Source organism: Plasmodium vinckei (assembly GCF_900681995.1).
Source record: "Plasmodium vinckei vinckei genome assembly, chromosome: PVVCY_14".
NCBI lineage: Eukaryota > Apicomplexa > Aconoidasida > Haemosporida > Plasmodiidae > Plasmodium > Plasmodium vinckei.
This window is the reverse complement of record NC_051306.1, coordinates 105604-122621: the sequence shown is the minus strand read 5'-3', so window position 1 is coordinate 122621 and position 17018 is coordinate 105604. Positions and strand designations below refer to the sequence as shown.

At 23.5% G+C, this 17018-nt stretch overlaps 6 protein-coding genes across 6 annotated transcripts; 2 read left to right on the top strand and 4 right to left on the bottom strand.

Moving 5' to 3' along the window:
* Positions 1-541: 541 nt before the first annotated feature.
* On the top strand, positions 542-1723 carry PVVCY_1400340 (SNARE protein, putative; the record flags this gene model as incomplete). Its single annotated transcript, XM_008624989.1, has 5 exons — positions 542-572; positions 727-841; positions 982-1089; positions 1188-1272; positions 1436-1723. 5 exons carry the CDS (start codon positions 542-544, stop codon positions 1721-1723), a joined length of 627 nt encoding a protein of 208 aa, XP_008623211.1.
* A 662-nt stretch (positions 1724-2385) lies between these two features.
* PVVCY_1400330 (methyltransferase-like protein, putative) lies at positions 2386-3261 on the bottom strand (the record flags this gene model as incomplete). The annotated part of the gene is made up of 2 exons (XM_008624990.1): positions 2386-2887; positions 3095-3261. 2 exons carry the CDS (start codon positions 3259-3261, stop codon positions 2386-2388), a joined length of 669 nt encoding a protein of 222 aa, XP_008623212.1.
* A 248-nt stretch (positions 3262-3509) lies between these two features.
* PVVCY_1400320 (conserved Plasmodium protein, unknown function) lies at positions 3510-4215 on the bottom strand (the record flags this gene model as incomplete). Its single annotated transcript, XM_008624991.1, has 3 exons — positions 3510-3692; positions 3816-3924; positions 4154-4215. 3 exons carry the CDS (start codon positions 4213-4215, stop codon positions 3510-3512), a joined length of 354 nt encoding a protein of 117 aa, XP_008623213.1.
* An 814-nt stretch (positions 4216-5029) lies between these two features.
* PVVCY_1400310 (conserved Plasmodium protein, unknown function) lies at positions 5030-7396 on the bottom strand (the record flags this gene model as incomplete). Its single annotated transcript, XM_008624992.1, has 1 exon — positions 5030-7396. The coding sequence occupies one exon, from the start codon at positions 7394-7396 to the stop codon at positions 5030-5032; it is 2367 nt and encodes a 788-aa protein (XP_008623214.1).
* A 2820-nt stretch (positions 7397-10216) lies between these two features.
* Positions 10217-10985, top strand: PVVCY_1400300 (40S ribosomal protein S7, putative; the record flags this gene model as incomplete). Its single annotated transcript, XM_008624993.1, has 2 exons — positions 10217-10635; positions 10820-10985. The coding sequence occupies 2 exons, from the start codon at positions 10217-10219 to the stop codon at positions 10983-10985; spliced, it is 585 nt and encodes a 194-aa protein (XP_008623215.1).
* Positions 10986-11699: 714 nt separating this feature from the next.
* On the bottom strand, positions 11700-16589 carry PVVCY_1400290 (ATP-dependent RNA helicase DHR1, putative; the record flags this gene model as incomplete). The annotated part of the gene is made up of 3 exons (XM_008624994.2): positions 11700-11829; positions 11923-12348; positions 12577-16589. The coding sequence occupies 3 exons, from the start codon at positions 16587-16589 to the stop codon at positions 11700-11702; spliced, it is 4569 nt and encodes a 1522-aa protein (XP_008623216.2).
* Between the last annotated feature and the right edge of the window lie 429 nt (positions 16590-17018).

The window sequence follows — 17018 nt, the reverse complement described above, 5'->3', positions numbered from 1 at the left end:
TTTTAAAACATCATTATTTTTACATAATTCTTGCCATGAAAAAGCATATATAAGTAAAAAATAGGATGAGAATAAATTTAAATTTTACTTGATTTATTGTAACTCATTTAATATTACCCCTATGTATGAAGATAAAAATATATACATTACATACCTATTTGTGAACAATTTCTGAGGTATGTATGATTATATGATTACTGTGTATGTATGTAAAATGGCCCATTAATTTTATGCATATATATTATACATTATATGTACATTCTTTTTCCCTGAATATTAAATATTCACATATTCATGCCAGTTTGATCCATATGAACATATATTTATTCTTCTTGTAACAATTTATTATGATTAAAATAAACAATATAAAAGTGGATACATTTATAGTTATTTATACACGTTGTTCCACAGGAAGAGTAATGGTTAGATAAGAGTGTGTATTATGCAATTCGTTTTAAGTTTATACCTATAAATAAAAAAATATTGTTTGTATTCAGTTGGAAAAAAGAGAAAATAAAAATAACATTTAACACGGGAAAAAATGTCTATAATATATGGATTAGTAGCAAAAGGTAAGATAAAATGTGAATGTAAAGCTCAAGTTTTATTTTATAGATTTTCGAATGTGCTTGTAGACAATGCTAACGCGGATGCAAAACATTAAATTGTGATATTTTAATCAATTATTTATATTTTGTTCTATATTATGCTTTATTTGTATTTTAGATAAAACGGTGTTGGCGGAATATACAGAATTTGGAGGCAATTTTTCAAACATCGCCAGATTACTTTTGGAAATAATACCTCCGCATTCTTCGAGAAAATCATATATATATAATGAGTACTATTATGAAAAAAATTAAAATTTTAATATAATAATTTAATGTGCTGAAATAAATAATTGCCATGATTATATTTATTAAGGAAAAGAATATCCTTATTTGGTGTATAATTTGTTTATTTATTTTATAATTTTTATAGTTATGTTTTTCACCAACTAATGAAAAATGGAATTACATTCATGGCTATGACCGACAGAGAATTAGGGTTCCTAATTCCTTATAGCTTTTTAGAAGAAGTATCAAAAATGTAAGTTTAGCAACATTTATTATATATTGTATCGTTGTTTGTTATGCAAAATGGAATAAATACACATGAGCATACATATTCCTTTTATAATTTTGCAGTTTTTTTAAGCATTTTAATTATACATCAGACTTTATCACTTTATCATTGGATGAAGAATTTAAATCTGTTTTAAAAGAAAATATGGTAATGTTAAAACATTTGTAATCACTTAATTATTGTTTGGTAGTTATTTTCGAAACCCATTAAAACGACTACAGTTGTTAGATAATGAAAAAGTGAAATATCTATATGCAAACATGTGATAAACATGAAAATTTTGATTTATTTTTATTTCTTTACTCTTTAGAGAAAATTCAATGATTACGAGGCTAATGAAGTGCATAACTTGAAAAGCCAAATTAGTAACATCCAAAATATCATTATAGAAAATATTGAAAAAATATTAGAAAGAAGAGAAAAAATTGATATACTAGTTAACAGAAGTGAAAAATTACGCCAAGAAAACTTTAATTTTAGGAGAGAAGCTATACGATTAAATTTTTATATGTGGATGGAAAATAACAGGTTTCTTATTTACGTTATTTCATCAATGGCTATTTTTGTTCTAGTCATATGGTCTATTTATAATGTATAAAAGGGAAAGTGTATAATAATAATAATATTATTAGATAAAAATTAACATATAACACAATTTTTTCATAACTAAAAGAATCACATGGGATATTTTTTTGTGTTTATAGCATCCATATATGCTTAGACAAGATGAATGCACATAATATATGGGGTTATTATAATTGGATAGCATTGATCCAAATTCAAAAAAAATTACATTAATATGTTATGATGCGTTTTACCACCAGTTTCACCATTTTTACTTTATTCATTTTATCATTAAGTTTACCGCGTCTCCGTGCACATATTTTTTCATTTCTTAATTTGTTAATCATATTGCATAATTATGGATATCGATTATTTTGTTTTTCATACTTTTACACTTTTATTCATTATTAATTATTGATTCGGTTTGTTTATTTTTTGTTTCTTAGCATTTATCAAAAACCTTTTCTATTATATAGTAAAATTAGTTGTAAAAATATTTTATAATTAGCATGTAAGCATATGTATGCATATACGCATGTGCAAATTATTTTTTTCAAATAAATTATAAAACAGTAATGAAAAAGAAAAAATTTATACATTGTTTAAGAAATGTAATAAGAACTATGCAATACATTAAGCATATTTCATGTTTTAAGTATATGTATGCATATGTTATAGGTAAAAATGTGTTTGGTTTTAAATTTTTTTATGAAGTTTGTAGATAAAAATAGTTTCATTTAATGTTTTCTTCTTTTTTAATTCTGTATAATGGAATTTTTCAGATATAAGAGTACTGGCCATAATTTCATGTGGGATGTTATTTTTTTCCAATAGTAAATATAATATTCCATTATTACTAAGATAATCATATACAGTATGTAAAAACTTTAAAATAACTTCTCTTCCATGTTTTCCCCCAGCATATGAAGCTACAATATCGGTTTTATTCATTTCATCTTGTTCTGTTGCAACATAAGGGGGATTAAATAAGATTATGTCGAATTGCCCACATTTTCGTAAATTATTAAATAAATCGCTATTAATTATTTCAACATTTGAAATTCCATTAAGATTAATTGCATTTTGTACACAATTACAAGCATCTTTGTTAATATCAATACAGTAAAGAAGATCGATTTTTTTGTTCTTCTTTAATAATAGTTCATATAAAAATAGAATAAGATATCCGCTTCCGGTTCTGTACAATTTCGTTCAAAATGTTAAGTATATATATCTGCTATGTAGTTATATATATGAAAATATATGCAAAAATCTTCACATTTGAAGATTCATAACTACATGAGTAATGAAATTCATTACGGTTTTATGCCATCCCGAAATGTCGAGCAAATAAATAAATGCATACCATTAGTGCAAATATTTATCAATTTTTTTAATTTATTACCCCATTTCCAAGATCATATTCACATTAGGAGAAATAGTTTCTGCATCTTCTTCTAGAGCTTCAGCAAATACAAAGGTGTCGCTACTAGGTAGGTAGCATTTGTTCTTGAGCTCTTTATTGTTATATATATAATCAAAATTGATTTTGCCGTCGAATGACAATGGCATTGTTAACACGTATTTAAATAAATAAAATAATTATCTGTATTTACTATGATTATGATTAAATGTGAGCTTCTTATGAAAGTAGTGTGGTCATGAAGAAGTACAATTCTGTAACCGTTTAATAATATAATTAGAAGAATATCATATAACAGTTACACAAATGTGAGGTGTAAAAAAAAGTAGAAATATTTTTAAATATATTAACTGAAAGAATGGGGAAAAGCTATATAAAAAAAATTGGCGATAAAAAATTATATTTTATTAGGGCCTAATATATTTTCTGGGCCATTATTTTTAAAATTATATGATGGTAATTTATCTAAAAGTGTTTTGTGAACTTCATCTTCTAACATTCTTTCATATAGCCAAGTGAATCTATCGGATAATATTTCCTGCTTATTGAGTTGATCATAACGTATACTCCAGTATATATTCTATAAATAGGAATAAAAAGGCGATGGTATATACATTGGTTGCCATTTATTTCGGTATATATTATGTACACACGCAGATATTCCATGTTTAACACTGAAAACAGCAGCATGAGTAAATTGTACTTTTAAACCAGAAATCCAATAAGGTGCTGTGAAAAGACCTATGAAAAATGGGCCAACATTTGCTTTGGTCCAAAAATAATCCTCACTAAAAAATTTACGGACTCCAACGCTAAAGGTGAAAAAATATGAAATAATGGAAAATATATATGATTATTTCTATTAAAATTGTAGCATCTTTATGTTTGGCCATCAAATTTTATTTATGTGTAATAAAAATTATGCAAGTATAGGTAATAATATATCAATTGTATAGATTTGTAACAGGGATTAGACTTGCACTTTATCAATTATGTACACATGGATTTATTTTTTGGTATTTAACAAAATTTTATTTATACTTTTTACACCAGGAACATCCACGAACAAAGCATCCAGAAAATTTCTTTACAAGTGAAAGCATTTTAAATATTTGTTATATTTACATATAAATATATCCAAAATTATATATGTATTACATGCGTATAATTAAGGTTTTTTCTTTTTATCCACAATGCCTCATTTTCCCTGTTTATCCATTTTTTTTGTATATCTTAACATTTTAAAGTGTAAACAATATTTTTAAATAGGAAAAAAATATATTAAAATAAAATATGTTTCATAAAAGTGTATTTAATATATTATCTATAAATTATTCGCATATGCTTAATATTTAAGAAAAAAAATTGTACTATAAAATGTGCTTAATGATTTCGTTATGTTGATGTAACTTACATTTGGGTATGGTGAATTTTTATATGTACAATTTGTGTTTAACATAATATACTTTGTATTTTTTATTATAAATATAAAATTTTTTTAAATATTATAAAATTTTTTGTGGTATATTAAAACTTATTTAAAAAAAATGCAAATGTTATTTCCTTTTTGGTATACAAAATTTTTATTATACTTATATTATATATATTTAAAAAAACATAGCGTGTATTCATGGGAAACAAACTTAAAAACAAGAAAAAATAGTGTAAATAAATTAGACTGATTATGATTAATAAAAAGTGTAACAAAGATACATAATAAATAAACGAATTAACAAATAAATAAACAAGTAAATATACATAATAAGAATAAGCATACACATAAGCCCATTAATAATTGGTACTAAAGCTATTTAAGCCTGAAATGAAAGGCAATAGCACAATAAAAGGGGTTAAGTTAAAAAAAATCAAATAGAGACGGCATATGCATATTGTATATATATATGTACTTAATCGCAACTAAGGGTGTAAAAACGATTTAAACTGTTTTATGGAATTGAAGCGCAAGTTTTTGATTATAAAATTTCTTTTATGAAAATATAGAAATTGTAAAAGGATTTTTAGTTGTGCAAATTGATCCTTACTCATATAATTATTTTTATTTAAATTAAACAATCTATCAATTAATAATGAAGGTAATTCATTATTTAAATTTAAAGCGTCTAATTCATTTAAACATATTGCACAAATTATTAATTCTTCTGAGTTAAATGTCTCGAGTTTTCGAATTATTTCACGAATAAGGCAATTTGTTAATGGTCTATATATTTCATTGGCTTTAGAAAAAGGTAATATATTAGAATTAACTTTATTTAAGTATTCGAATTTTTCACGTTCTCCAAAATTTAATCGGACTAATGCGATTAGCAGTAGCATAATTGTTCTCCCCCCTAATGCTGGTGTTCTAAAATATATGGAATATAAAAAATTTTTTAAAATTTTAGGGAGTGGGATATTTATATTTAAATTAGTGCTGAATTCTTTACCAGGGTGTGCGGATTTCACATCGTGATGATTATTATTACTATTTTCATTAATATTGATATTTTCATCGATTTCGGTTCTATGCGCAATTGCTTGTTTTGATTTTTCTATTTTTTCATATGTATTAACGGGAAAATTTTGATGTTCATTAGTTGCATGGTTTTCCATACTTAATGCGTCTTCCTTTACCAAGTTTTGGGAATTTGATGTATTGACAAAAAAAAAATCGTTTGAAAAATTATATTTATTTACATAAAAGGACAAATTCGAATCACTCATTGTTCGGTTATTATTATCAGATATAATACGTGAAATGCTATTTGTATATTTTAATAATAAAGAGGTATCATATCTATGGGTATTCATGCTTATAATTAAATCAATAGGTTTATTATAAAACCTGAATAAACGAGTTAACAATTCGAACATAATGACTCGATATGGAGGTGTACTGTTATATATGCTTTCGTTTACTTTTTCTAAAATAATATTTTCTAATTTTAAATAAATATTATACAATTCTTCAATAGTTATCATATTGTCATTCATACCAAATTCTGGGTATGATTCACTTATAGGCTTTGGATTTGCATTATCCAATTTATTTGAATGTAAAAATGATTCTTCAGATCCGAAATCGGTAGTCTCAATTTCAATAGAATTCATTTTTTTACATTCATCTTTATTAATAATCTCATTAGGTTGATAAGGAAGGTGTTGGTGAGTCAATTTTGTGCCATTATTATTTCCTTCTTCTATATTACTATTTTTTTGTTTCGTATATATTTCGTCTGCCCTGTTTAAGGAGTTTTTATGGATATTACATTGCTTTGTTAATATGTAGGCCTGTATGCAATTTAATATTGATGTAAAATCATTAAGCTCTAATTGTGAAATTTTATCTTTCATTTTTATTATTTGATTGGTTAGTAAAGGTAAAGGATAAAAATAATTTAAACGTGAAAATCCATCTGCACACCAAGATAAATATTTTATATTGGTATAATTTATATTTTCTTTAATTGGTTTATATAATTGATATAATATATTTTTATCTGGGTATATTTTTAAATTTGCTAATCCTCTTAACATAAGACCAGAAAAATCGGATCTATATAAATCATTTTTTGATATATTTTTTTTTAAAGTAGTATATAATATGTTTAACAAGTTTTTATTATTACATCCAATTCTTCCAATGACATGTATAAGGAAAGGTAACCTTTTAATTTCAAGTTCATGTATTCTATTAATAATTGTATTATAAAAAGGAATAATTTGACAATGTATTTGGAAATCGTAAAATAAAGCTAAATCATCTAAAATAAGTTGAATATCTCTCATGGATATATGTGCGTGTTTTTTTGAAATGATTTTTGCGATTGAATATATCCATTCTCTATAAACTAAGTCTTGGTATTCTGTTAATACTCTCAATAGTCTATGTATTGACACACCATTCAAATTAACTGAAGTGTTATATTTCAGGAAAAAATGAAACAATAAAGGCTCAACAGTTGAATAGACATTTTTGTTAGTAATTTTACTTAAATAGTATACTATATCAATAAGTTCGTAGCTATTGAATAAATTAGCATCTTTTTTTATATTATTGCATAATTTTTCTAAATTTTTTGTGTCGTTACTTTTCATCCATTGAACATCTACTATATATTTCTGTGCCTTTCTATTAAGTTTAAATGCGGGCTTCATAAATCCAACCCTTTTGGGGATTTGTACATTGCTAAATTGTTTTACATTTTTACATTTCTTATGAAAAACTATATTTTTTATATAATAATAATTATAACCAACTTGTTTCTTTAATAAATATGAATTCATTTAATATCGCAACGCTTTGTATATAAATAAATATAGGAAATTGTTGATTTGCAATTACATTTCGCATTTATGATTTTACTTAGTATGTTATAAGCTTATTTTTTATTCTATTGTTTATTATTATTTTTCTCAAAAGCGCGCTATTATTGTTTGCGTTCTGGTTAGAATATGCATTTTGTGGTGTATTCTTCAAAGCAATAAATATACACTTTTAACATGGGGATATTTTTAAATTTTTATCAAAAAAAGATAATTTTGAGAAAAAAAACGTATAAAATTACATTATATTTTATGATATATAATTTTAATTTATTTTATGTGATGTTTATGTAATTTAAATATATAAAACAATTCACAATTCTTATGCAAAACAAGACTTTTACCGCGTTCTGTTAACAAAATGTATACAAATAAATATTATATAGAACAGTGATATAATAGATTTTTTGTTTGTGTAAAAAATTTTGATATGCTCCAAAACGTAAATATGGAATTCTCAATCGATATATCTTTAAATATGTGCCTTTTAAACAAATATATAATGGAATAAACACCATGTGATTATTTATTTGTTCGCTTTACATATTTTAAAGGGTTCAAGAACGAAACGTAGAAAGATACATGAAAAAAATATGATTTTTTTAAAATGGTATTTTGCCTTTTTTATGGAATGTAAAAAATATTAAGTTTTTTCAGAACTAATATAACATATGGAAAAACCATTATAAGTTAGGTTTTCGTTTTATTGGGAAAATATAAATATTATAGTTTTTATGTATGCCTATAAGAATATATTTGCTAACATTTTCCAAGTTGAATAGTTGGAAAAATCTTAATTGTGTTATTGCCGTTGTATCCAATTTAATACACACTATTTTATTATATTGATATTGAAAAGAGGAATAAAATTGGGAAAATATATAGAAGGATAGAGAATATTCAATGTACAATAGATATAATATAAGAAGTATGAGATATTGTACAATTTCGTAAATACATATTAGAATGGTTGTATAAAAGTACGATTTAAAATGTCTTTGGTTCTTAATGGTAAGAAGTCATATCTTTAAATTAATCGTTTAATTTCTAAGCAATTTTCTGGAAATGTACAAACAAATTATACATATTTTATCATATATTACAAAAAAAAAGTTTGTATGTATCATAAATTTTATATTAATTTCCATTATGTTCTTATTTCATATATTATTTCCTTAATACAACAATTATAAAAATTGATGTATGCTGTATGCCATTTTTTTAAAGATGAATTTTTAATTTGAACCCCTTGTAAAATTTTGCTTATAAACTTTTTTATGGGCTTAACATAACAATATATATTATATTTAAATAATTATGGGGAATTTTATTTTTTATTTCGTTATTTGCATAATTTATTGTATAAAAGAATATAAATTAAATTAAAATAGCAAAAAATATTATTGAACTAAGGGATTTACAATTTTGGAAATATAGTAAATGGGATGGAGCATATATAACTGTATTATTATTTATTATATATATTTAGGTATTATTATTTTTGTATATCACATATATTTTTTTACTATGAATTATTATTAGTATAATATAATATAATATATTTTTTTATTCGATATGCGTATATTGAATTATGAATTATGCTTACCTTATTATGGATTTGTGCTTAATATTGAACCTTAGGTATATACGTAACCTTTATTAATAGCATTATATAATATATATTTTTTTTTTGCTTCGGTTTTTTGATAGAAAAAATAGGGCTTTAAGTGGTGTATATATAATAAATTTCGCCTTAAAGCATCCTACTATATTTAGGCTTTATAAAAATGAGCATAATAAAATACATTAAGTATAAAATGGGAACAATTAATTTTATTTATAGCCTTTAAAAATAACGTATCCACAAATATTAAGAATAATGTAATTAAAGTAATATAAATGGTAATTTATTTAATAGTCCTTTATTGGGATTATATATATAATAATATATGCTAATATTTTGGGTGCTTCACAATATGTAACAACGTAAAATAATATATATATAAAATATTATATATTTATAATATATATGCATTACTTTTTATAAATTTCTATTTTATGGTTTATATTTCCTATTGCTAAATATGTAAATTGAGAACAAAAAAATTGAAATTTAGTTTGCATTTATATAACATTATTTTTATATTTTAAAATATTTAAAAAAAAATAAATAAAACGAAGGAAACAATAATTATAAACTATTCCTTAAGAATAATGCTTAATTTCCTTATTATTTCATAAAAGTAAGTCAAAAAAAAAAGAAAAACAAAAAAATAAAAAATAATACTATATTTATATTATATGATTATCAATAAAATAGTGTTTTATGTATTATTGTGTATGGTTATAACTTCGCAATAAGGATCAATTCAAATTCTATATGAACATACTTGATAATAGTTATAAAAAAATATATAGAATTAATTAAAAAATATATATACATATAATAAGCAGATAAAGCGTGAATGTACAATTTATATAGTGTATATGCTATATATATATGGAAATATGTATGACACTAAATTTATAATTTGAACATATAATATAATCTATGTTGCATGTTTATTTATATTGAAGCGTACTGTTTTTTGTAATAAATGCATTTTTGTTAATCCCTTTTATTAGTATTATAATTATGTGAAAAAGTGAATATATCATGCATATATTTATTCCGAAAAAATTATATGAATGCATATGTTTTTCAAAGAAGATAAACTAAAAAAAACATTATATATTTTTGTAGGCTTATATATAGAAGTAATATAATTTAAACACATAAAAATGGTTTCTGCAAAAAGTAAAATTCTTAAAAGCAATCCAACTGAGTTGGAAAAAGAAATTGCACAATGTTTGGTCGACATTGAATTATCAACCTCCTCGGATATAAAGAATGATACCAAAGAAATAAAAATATTATCATGTGATTTGATAGAAGTTGAAAAAATAAAAAAAAAAACAATTTTAATCTATATTCCATATAAAATATATGCTACCTACGTAAGAAGGATTCAAAGAAAATTAATTAATGAGTTAGAAAAGAAAACCAAAAAATATGTAGTACTAGTTGCAAAGAGAACCATATTAAAATCTAGGCAAAAAACAAAATCATTTAAAATCTTACCAAGATCAAGAACTTTAACAAGTGTATATGATTCGGTTTTAGAAGATATTGTTTCTCCCAGTGAAATAATTGGAAAGAGGTAATAACCAAATTAATGAATTGATATAAAAATCATTAAATGATATGTATGCATTGTTTTTTTCTAACTCGTATGCAAATAGTATGCATATTGTGTGTATATGCCCTTTGGGGATATTTTGTGAATTATTTTTAACATTATATATCATTTTCCTTGTTTTATCCTAATTTATTTTCATTTTTAGAATAAGTATGAAAGCTGATGGAAAAAGAATATTCAGAATCATGTTAGACCCAAAGGAAAGACAACGAGATAACATTGACGAAAAACTTATTAGTTTTGCTGCTGTATATAAAAAAATTACAAAAAGAGATACCGTATTTTCCTTACCACCATCAAATGAAAAATAAATAGAAGAATATATATAATTTTTTTACACGAATTTTAAATTTAAGATCATATTATGAATACATTTTAACACCCTGCATATTTTATACATATAAAAATATCACTAGTTAAATATATATCGAATTTTTTACAATGTTTATTATTTTCATAAATAATACTAACAAACAAATGAGTATATTCTTTGCGCATATGTATATTTATCAGTGTAATATAAGACAAAAAAATAAAAAAACTGTAAAACTTAAAAAAAATAATTAATTTAATCATTTTAATCAATATATTAAATTTAATAATGTCGTGAAGTCATTCGAAATGCTTTATTTTACAATGAACTAATTAAAGATGTTCAATAAAATGGTTATTTGTTTGACTGGTGTTATATCATGGTTTTAGGTGTTTTTATATAAATTTAAATATTAAAAAAATTATACAATTAAAAATATGAACAAAAAATAATTTGTTTAGATAAAATGGTGTAATAATATAGATGTAATTCAAAATGTTACAAATGTATTATATATACAATATTAATTAAAAAAAAAGGAAAGCAGTTTAATAAGGCTGAATATGAATTATATTATACTAATTAAGTACAAATAGTTTATAATAGTAACAAATCATTTGTTTGAATCAAATTAATAAAGATAGGTTTTTTAATTATGCATACATAGGCATAACATGTAAATTCCTGTCCATGTGATAATAGTATTACTCCTTCAGTCTATAGGCGGCCACGAATTATTAATAAGTTTCTCATCGTATTTGTTAATTTTGTTGGCAATCAATGACATAAATTCTTGTTTTAAAAAACTATTTTCTTTTTCCCATTTGCATATTAAGCTCGCCCTGAAAAAAAATGAATATGTATATATAGGTATGATCATAAGGGGCATAAATATATGCTCATGTACCACTGTAAAGATAATATATGATCCTTACCTATTATTAATTTTGTTGTTTTTTAATTCCGATATAAACTTTTTAATATTCTGTGTGGTGCAATTAATAATGTTACTTGCAGTATGCGAATAAAATTTTTGGAACTTGAGCATTTTTGGAAACATTGATCCATCTAATGTAAATAAGGCAATATAATTATAAAAGGCAATATCATTTTCATTTAATTCTTTTGTTATTATAGATAAATAATGAGAAGCAGGCAAATATATAGGTCTTGCACAAACGATAATTTTATCCTTTTCTATATCATATGTGGGTGGTGGAATTTTTTCATATCCATTAATGTAAATACAAACATTTGTTATTTTTCCCAAGTCTGAATCGCTAATATTTAAGCAATCAAACATGAGATATGAATTTCTATTCTTCATAATATAGTTGTATAATATATATTGTGGATATGGCCTAAATATAAGGGAAGACAAAAAAAAATTTATATAATATGTATAATGTGTAAATAAACAGGATAGGAAGTATATTGGAATTTCCCCAAAAAACGCTATGAATGTAAAATGCTATTAAGTTTTTTATTAATTTTTTTGTGTACAATAGAATAAATATATTTTATTATTTAACAATGCAAATCTTATGAAAACGCTATAAAAAGGCTCAATGAAGGTTAAGTATTCTTACCTATTTTTATATAAAGCAGAATTCGAATTAATATATATAGGAGTATTCATATTTTGGGTAAAATATGCTTTTTTATTGTTATAATTTTGTATTTGCAAGTTTCTTGTATGCTCATTGTGTATTAAGTCAGAACGTATTGCCAAATGATCTATGAACCCTTGAAAAATTGCATAGTAAATAATTTTTTTTGATACCGGTGATATATTTTTTTCAAGCATATCAAAAGTAATATTATGATTAAGTTTAAAATTAATTATTTTCATTAAATGATTTGAAAGTTTAAGTAGTTCATCCATTTTTTTTTTATCTAATTTCATATTATAACAAAATTGATCTCTTTCTTTTGAAAAATAAAAAGAGATACATAAGTTTAAATAAAAATCGATATCATTACTAAAATTGGACTTATATTCTTCAATCATGTTTATGCTATTTTCGTCGTTATTTGGATTTTGATATGATGAATTATTATCTTCATCGGAACTATTGTCGTAGGAATCTGAGCCATCAGATTGATCTTCTTGGTCGTTGTTTTTTTTTAAAATTAAGTTCATTAACATGTTGTTTGATGTGTTAATGCTTCCATTGGTTTGGCTATTATTTTTTTTTTTTGTTTTTTTTTTTTCGATGTTTTTATATTTTAAACTGAGTTTATAGTCATATGAAAAAATTGATTCAAGATACAAACAAGAGACTAAAAGACAAGCTAACGGAATTGTACTAGTATTTTTTATAGATAAAGATTTTAAACAAACATCGGTTAAAATTTTAGCATATCTAATACTGATTGGTGAAGATAAAATAAAATTTCCTACAAGTGTAATTCCTTTTTTATTTTGTGGATTAAACATATTTACATGATTTTGAATTCCTTGTTTTGAAGCTATTTTATCACTTAGGTTTTTAAAAAGAAATTCAATATCTTTATAGCCAAAATATATACAATTGAAATATATCAATCTTTTTCGAGCTTCTTGAAATTTAAAACTATCTGGTTTATTAATAAATGGAAACTTTTCAACATTTTCAATTTTAAAGCTTAACAAATATAAGATCAACGAATCTAGAGGGTAATTTAAAATTGGGACATCAGTATTATTTTTAAAAAAATAATTGTAATAATTTGAAGAATATAATTTATATACATGCCCCTTTTCCATTTCGATTTTCTTCTTATTTTTTTTATTATTTTTCAATAAATGTAATACTCGACCAGCTCTCCCTTTTCTTTGAAGTGCTGAACTTTTGCTTATGTTATCAATAATATAATAAGAATAATCGTTGGCTGTTGAATATATTTTTTTTTTTTCTTTTCCAGAGTCAATAACATAACGAATGTTTGGTAAGGTGAGAGATGTTTCTGCGATATTTGTACTTAAAATGCATACTCGTTCGTTATCCTTAGGGTTATTAAATAATTGCATTTGCTTTTTTATAGGCAAATTAGAATATAGTTTATATACTGTAAGTTTACCTGATCCATCACTTCCTTTCCATATAGTTGATTCTTTTTTAGATTTTTCACTGTTGTTTTCCTTGTATGAGGTTTTCATGTTTTTTTTGTCATTGCTATTTTGATCGCTCTGGTCAGTATCATTTGAAAGTTCATTATTTTGGTCGTTTTCAATTTTTTCATCTGTTTTTTGATCGCTATCAAAGTGATTTTGGGGGTCATTTTCATCAAATGAGCAAACTTCTTTTTCGAAGGCCTCCATTTCGTTGCGTTCACTACTTATTTCTTTTTCCGTATAAACGTAAGCATTTGTATCATTGTCATTTGGTATTTTTTCAGAAGAGTTAAAGGATATTTCTTCATTTTGCGAAATTTCTTTCGATTCAAAATTATTTTTGAAAGAGTTTTCGGTATCGATTTCATTGTCACCAACTTTACTATTTACTTCACCTTCTTCACTATCACTATCTTCATCATCTGATGCATCAAATATAATTGTTTTTTCTTTATTTTCATCTTGATCTTTAACAAAAAAGCTTATTCGCTCATTTTCAGTATTTTTTTCTTCGGGTAAATCGAATATCTGTGAATTTTCATCTTGATCACTTTCTATATGTTTTTGATTATTTTCAGAAAAAGTTGTATTTTCTATAATTTCTTTAGTCATTTTTAAATTATTGAGAGCGTTATATAATTGATAAATTTCTTCTTGGCTCGTTAAGAAAACTAATATACTACCTGGGGGTAGTTTTTTATGAATTTGTATGATTTTTTTTTTAGCTTCTTCAACATAATCTTTTGGGGTATATGAAAGAAAATGATCTACAACTGGGACTTTATCAGTTGGTATATTAATTGAAGTGTAATCTGTGAATATTTTATTTTCAAAAAGATTATTATCAGTAATAGTAGCAGACATTATTATAACTTTTAGGGGAATAATATCTGATTTATAAGAAAAATATTTTTCTTTTCGAATTTTACATATTATCGATAAAAATCCTAAAATAAGATCCATATTTATACTTCGTTCATGTGCTTCATCTAATATTATGATACTATATTTTGATAAAACAAAATCGCTCATAATTTCTTTTAACAATATTCCTTCAGTCATAACTTTAATTTTACTATTTTTTAAAAAATATGATTTTTCAAATCTAACTTGATATCCAGCAACATCTTTAATATTTAATTCTTCGTTTAATCGATTTGAAATACTTTTAACAGCAATTTTTCTTGGCTCTGTTATTCCAATTAAATAATTATTAGTGGAAAAACCATATTCATATGCAAATTGTGGAACTTGTGTTGACTTTCCACATCCTGTATCTCCGCTTATAAAAACAACATCATGATTTAGTATAGCTTCAATTATTTCTTGTTCATAACCTACAACAGGTAATGATGACCTAAGTTTTTCTATATTTTCATCTCTATTTATGTTTACACGTTCGTAAAGGATTTTCCTTTCGCAAATTTTATCTTTTTTATTTGCATTGTCATCCCCTTCATCTATTTGTTCATATTCTTTAATTTCAATGCTTTGCATTTCTTTTTGATCGTTTCCATTTTGATATAGTATATTTTCTTCTTCATTATATAAATTGATAGAGCTTGTAACACTATCATCTTTAGATATTTCTGTATTATTATCTTCTAAATTTCCATCACTATTTTCGCTTGTTAAATCGTTACTTTTATTCTCTTCACTTTGATAATTTTGTTCTTCATGATGAAATTGATTTATTACTTTCGATTTTTTGGGGGGATTGTTTTCTTCTTGTTCAAATATAGACTCTAATTCTTTTTTATTTATACATTTTAAAAGTCTTTTCTTTCGTGTTTCCAATTTATTTTTTGCAATTTTTAGATTTTTTGGTAAATCAATATTCATTTGTTCATATACCTTGAGCAATTTATCTAAGTTTTCATGATTTTTTTCGCTTTTATTGTTAGCATTGTTGTGTTTCATAGTGTTATGACTCTTATTATTTAAGTTAAATTGCTCGATTTTTTTTAAAAGCATTTTTTTCTCTGATTCCTTGTTTTTTTTAAGTTTATTTTTTAATGTTTTCATTATTTGTTTTTTCGATAATATACCTAGAGATTGTAAATGGTTATTCATACAAAGACCACTTATATTATTTTGGTCTTTTGGTTCACTATTATTTTTATTATTAACATTTTGTTCTTTGTTTAAGCTTTCTGGATATTCATCTATGTCATTGTTTAACTTTTGCTTAGTATGTTCTGTTTTTGTAATTGAAGTTAGCTGATCGCTATTCTCACAAATCTGAAATATATCGTTGTTATTAATTAATGCATTGTTTTTTAAACCATCCAACGATTTTATATTACATTTAGTGATTATTTTTTTTATTTTCTTTATTTGTTTTTCTTTTTTTTTTCGATTTCGTTCTTCATATTCTAACCTTTTTCGTTCTTTTCTTGTTAATTCCTTATTTTGTGATAATCCATCCATTTCCAGTTCGGTGTTTTCACAGTTTTCTACTTGATTTGTATAATTACTACCTGATTCACAGTTTTCATATTCCATTTTCCCGCTTTTTTTAATATGAAAATGGACAAAAATATTGGAATGCACAAAAAATAATTGTAACTAATTATGTAGCATTTTGAAAATAAAAAAGGAGGTATTAAATACAATTGTTAGGAAAAACGTAGTTTTTAATATACGAAAAAAATGATCAAATTATCTAAGTCGTACAAAACATCATTATAATAAAAAAATACATGTAATATAGGTTGAAATATAACAATTAAATGCAACGGGGATAGTACAAAAATAAATGCGAATGTGGTAGTAAAAATAAAAATAATTATGTTTAATAAGCCTATTTAATTTTGTGGTGATATAAAAATTTGACGCGCAAAAAAAATATATTTTATTTTTTATTTTGTTACCATAAATATATATAATATGGAATATTTTTATATTTTTCTTAATATATATTTATTAAAAAAT